Genomic DNA, 5137 nt, shown 5'->3' with positions numbered 1-5137 from the left:
GTTGTAGGTATCAAAATAGTGCAAAAAATGTAGTGCAAAAATGGTTCAACATAAACACTGAGGTTTGTCCATTCTTTGTAAACTTAATAGAAAAAAGTATTTTCAGCCTCACAAAAGGAAATAAAATAAATAATAAGTATTTTCAGCTTGGAAATTCTGCCTTCCGAGTAGGAAGATGTAGGTAACTTCAGACTGCAGATGAGCTACATATGTGTTTAGTAGTAATTTGTTTTTGTAGAGGGCTAGCAAAACAACCGTTTCCGAGGGCGTCGCCATATTGGAATCCCAGCTTCTCAGACAAGGCTAACCAGAACGCTGTTTACTCGAGTGTGACATCATTGCCAGGTCCGTATTCCGATTTCCGAGGTAAGTCGAACGCAACACACGAAGTAACGAATGACGACCCTATCTAAATCCCCGTAACGCTAAACACGTTCCTGATTTTGGCATAATAACTAGTTACTGTGCTCCTTGCCACAATAATAACGTAGTTACTGTAAAGCATTGCTTCATAACGCGTTAGTCCCTTCACTGGCTATATCCATTACACTCCACAACAATGTTAGAATGGTTATTTTATATCATATGATATATATGATGATGTAATTATGATATTTGTGGGCATTTTTCTCAGTTCAGCACAGAAATACATCAAATCTGGAACACAACTGGGGAAAAACTATTTAGACAAAGTAAAAAATATTTGAATTTGATTTTTATGTAATTAACTTAATATATATATTCAATATTTACATAATTTTTTTTTTTTTTGATTTAAGACTCTTAGAGATGGTATTTTCCTGTTGTACGAGTTTGAACTACCATCACTCATAAACTCGTGTTATGCTGATTCATATTAATTCCAGAAGGCCTTTTAAACAATATAAACAAAAACAAGTTAGAACTGTGTATTCAAATAATAAATAAATAAATAAAATATGTAACTTGCTTTGAAGGAAATGACCATTTATTAGCAAGTTTTCATTTCATTTTAATTCAGTTTTATTCATATAGTGTCAAATCAAAATAATAGTTGCTGAGCAGTAAAAGAACTATTAAATCCTTTGTTTAAGTGGTTGTTTAAATCAGGTAACATAAAACATTTCACAGTATTTAATTGTAAACCCTTAAATCAACAAAAATAAATTCAAGTTCTATTTCAGGAAATCCCAGTCTGCTATGGCAGCTCCATCATGCAGTACATTTTAAATTTTTGGATACATTAAAAACTTTTTTATGAACAAAACTTCACAAAAATAACAAATGAGATAAAAAAATATTTTTATTTTTTGTATCTTTAAAGAAATATGGGGACATATTTTTCATCAGTTATAACGTAATCAGTTTAGGATTCCATCCATAAATTGCTTTTTGTTGGTTACTTTGAGGGCACCCAACATGCCACTGTGCCAGCCTCCTACGCAGCAGATGTTTCTGGATGTTTGTCTGCTAGAACTGAATTTATCAAAAAGCAGTAAGCTCAAATAAAACAAACCTCCTTAACCAATCGTAAAACAAGCAGGGTTTTCAGGCAAATCTAATCCTATCAAACAGCTGGATGTATGAGTAACTCACCATGTTCTTCAATCACTTTGTTGAATCAGTCTGATGGGCCGTCAACAGTGAGTATGACCTTAAAGAGTTCTATTTGTATATATTAGACATATTTCTTTTATTTTGTAACTAAATAATACCATATATTACAAAATGTATCTCAATCTGTTACTGTTCTTATTTTCTCTAAGTGTAACTACATCTGATTCATTCACTCCCTGCAGAGCCTGAATGCACAAAAGTGCCAAAGAAATTTAATCTTGATGAAATAGAAACTAAAGAATTGTTTCAGAAAAGTACTTGCTGGTGTTTCTTTGGTGATTTCTGGTGTGTTTGCATCTTTTTTCCATAACTTAAGGTCTGACCTTAACAAAAGAGAAAGCAGGTCCAGAGCTATGCTGCTTGAAGAGGAGTCCTGACAGCATGACAATGGTGACGGGGCTCTCTGATTCAGACTGAATATATATATAGATTTACAGGTATTACAGGTAAGTCTTTTGTTCAACCTAAAATAAAGTTAGTTATTATGTGCGTCATACCTTTTTCATACCTGATGTTGTTTAACATGCCATAGCTCGAGTTTCCCCAAGTGCACTACTGCATAATTTCAATGACCCTCAGTAACCCCGAGTACAATAATGCCAGGCTTTTTATTTTTTTCACCTTAGCTGCAGCGTAGCACTATAACCCAAATATCCTTGGGCAATATATTAACCCCAAGTTGATCACTGATGCAGCATCACAGTATGAATATGTGCGTAAGTTAGATAAAAAACACTTACAGTTTCTCTGTAGCAAAGACTTAAACCTTAAAGTGTTATGATAGTTTGTGCCACAGTGTGTTCCAAAACTACTTTCACAACCTTTTGTTTATATGTTTTAAACTCTAGTCTACATTATATACAGAACAGTTTGAAGTCATTATGCAGATTGCTATCAAGTGACGTTTAGTGGGATTTAATCATGTTTTTAATTATGATGATATTGTGCTAAATACAAGTCTGTAGATGAGGTCATTAGAGCACAACGAGGCAGAGCTACAGCCTATACACCATCATTTATATGAAGGTTGACATCTTTTAAACTTACACTGTGTTAATTCGCATTCATATCAGGAGGAATTTTGAGCTTTGCTACCGTGAGAAAATAAATTCACACAACTTGTTTTGAAAGGAGAAAGACAAAGTCCTATTCCTTCAATCATCACATACCTGAATGTAAAGTATGACGCCCATATGTACAGTGCGAGGATTCACAACATCATATTTTAATGCTGTCGTCATTGCAGTGGTGTGACAACGCCATTATCTTGAACCTTTTGTGTAACACAGTAAATACATAAGAACAAAAGTGCTTGTTTAAATCAGGCCACCTAAGACATTTCTTGTAAGGCAATAAAGAAGTTTGTTCTGGTTTCCATGAACTGTTCCAGTAGTGACTGAAAAAAACAAACTTAAACTGTGGTTGAGAAAACAGTAACTAGTAACTAATTTTCTCTGAGGTCAGAGATTTAAAGACGTGCAGTATATCTGCCATCTTTGCAGCTCTACCACGAATCATTTTTGCTCCCATACATAATACAGACACATTTTCAGTGACCCAAGTAATATTCACACACGCTCCGTATAATAAGCTTGTTTTTGTTTTGTTTTTTCGTTTTTTAAGCAAGTGATTCAACATAAGAAAAACAGAATAAGAAACCCTTGAAATAACCCGTGTGTGAAATCCATAATAAAGATAACATAAAATAAATGAATATGTCAAACCCCCTGAGATCCAGCCTCACAATCACTTGCTCCATGATGATAAAACAAGGTTTATTTATTTCACAGACCCAGTGACGCCCATTCAGTCTCATTTTCCAGGAAATAACAGCTGATCCTCCCACTCCTATATAAAACACAGTCCAGTCTTAGGCTCCTCATCCTGAGTGGAACAATGGGTCTATGTAAGTACAGATGTCTTTTTAAAATCATCTCTACATCATCTACATCAAGTTCATGATTGTAGCATCACAGAAAATGTCTAAATATTTCAGGCTGAGCTTTGGTAAGATGTTTTTATTTCCTTTATTTCTTATGTTTCAGTGACAGCCGCAGCAATCGCAGCCGGGGCAGGTAACAAACCTCTTTGTTTATTTATGTATTTTTATATCTAACACTCATAGGTGAAGTCGTACATATCATACATGTGTTCATTTTGAAGCATCCTGATGATCAGTAACCAGGTGTTTCTTCCTGTTGTCAGGTGGAGCAGTGGTCACTGCTCCTATTGTCCTGGGGGCTGTAGGTTTCACCTCAGCTGGAATAGCAGCTGGTTCCTATGCTGCAAGCATGATGTCTGCTGCTGCTGTGGCCAATGGAGGAGGAGTGGCAGCAGGTAGTGCAGTGGCTGTTTTGCAGTCAGCAGGTAAAGAAATAAGTAATTATTTTCTCAGCGATTACTGAAAAACTTTATGATTGTAAACTTGAAAGAGCCCAGAAAAAATAACATGTGACCAGGCTGCAGTGAGGATAATACGACGGACTATTAGGGCCACACTAGGAAAAATGTTATCGATCATTTTGAGAATAAAGTCGAAATGTGGAGATTACAAGTGTCTGAAGACAAACTGCCATGGTTGCTACTGTATATCATCTGAATTGGTGCAATTGTACTTCAGAATCAGTTTTAGTAACAAAGAAAGAAATGATTTCTTTTTTAGCTGATAAACACAGTGTGGTGATAAGTGTTAGGTTGTACAAAAAGACACAGCTGGTAATGGACAGATGCGAGGTTATCGATGGTTACTACTTCGTGCAGTAAAGAGGATGAATGTTGTATCACAAGAGGGCTGATCAATTCGTTTCACTAACTCATCTAAATAATGAAAGTTTTTTTTGTGGATATAGTGCATGTGGCAGTTTGTGTTCAAACAGTAATTTCCATATCAACAATATTGTTCATGTGGCTCTAATACTCCATCGTAGGATAAAGCCTCCCTCTCTTCTCTGCAGCTCAGTTACTTGATCTAACTGCTCGATCAACTGTCTGGTATTCTGAAGCTTGTTTTCTCTCTGCAGGTATGGCAGGTCTGTCTGGGGCCGCCACCGCAGCTGTGGGTACTGTTGGAGGAGCTGTTGGAGGATTGGTGGCTGCTCTCATCTGAGACCAGAAAATTATGATAATCAGAAAGAAAAAATAATAAATGATATATTTACTGCTGCCAATTGGAAACTGTTGCCAATATTATCAGGGCCGTACTTCAGTCAAGCTTGGCTGAAATCTGAGTGCTGGTAATGCTGTGGTGTTTTATGACAAAACACATGAACACGGTCAAATTGTGTAACTTTAAATAAAGCCCTAATAAAATAATGAAAAGCATTTTAAAGTTGTGTTCTGGTTATTTTTATTGTAATGTTTATATTTTTTTATTATTTTTATGTATATGACGGATACATATGTTATCTTAAAATACTAAGACATGTATCCTTATTTTTATGTAATTGAGCACCAAGGCTGACATACTTGCTTTCTATAACTGGCAGAAATAAAGTGATCACCAAAGCTTGAAGTGAAAACACAAAGGCAGATACACTGAGTG

At 35.6% G+C, this 5137-nt stretch overlaps 1 protein-coding gene across 1 annotated transcript; it reads left to right on the top strand.

The window, feature by feature from the left end:
* Positions 1 to 251: 251 nt before the first annotated feature.
* Positions 252 to 4911, top strand: LOC116322292 (interferon alpha-inducible protein 27-like protein 2). The gene is made up of 6 exons (XM_031742324.2): positions 252 to 366; positions 1913 to 2042; positions 3387 to 3502; positions 3642 to 3671; positions 3802 to 3963; positions 4617 to 4911. Exons 3-6 carry the CDS (start codon positions 3493 to 3495, stop codon positions 4700 to 4702), a joined length of 288 nt encoding a protein of 95 aa, XP_031598184.1. The 5' UTR covers positions 252 to 366; positions 1913 to 2042; positions 3387 to 3492; the 3' UTR covers positions 4703 to 4911.
* The last annotated feature ends 226 nt before the right edge of the window (positions 4912 to 5137 follow it).

Source organism: Oreochromis aureus, linkage group 19, assembly GCF_013358895.1.
Source record: "Oreochromis aureus strain Israel breed Guangdong linkage group 19, ZZ_aureus, whole genome shotgun sequence".
In the NCBI taxonomy this organism is placed as follows: domain Eukaryota; kingdom Metazoa; phylum Chordata; class Actinopteri; order Cichliformes; family Cichlidae; genus Oreochromis; species Oreochromis aureus.
Note: the sequence above shows the minus strand (reverse complement) of the source record. Positions and strands in the feature narration are given on the sequence as shown.

What these genes read in the sequence shown, in the direction of transcription:
- LOC116322292 (XM_031742324.2), top strand. An exon ending in AGCAATCGCAGCCGGGGCAG is followed by an intron (nt 3,672 to 3,801) that starts GTAACAAACCTC and finishes TCCTGTTGTCAG; the next exon opens with GTGGAGCAGTGGTCACTGCT. An exon ending in GGCTGTTTTGCAGTCAGCAG is followed by an intron (nt 3,964 to 4,616) that starts GTAAAGAAATAA and finishes TTCTCTCTGCAG; the next exon opens with GTATGGCAGGTCTGTCTGGG.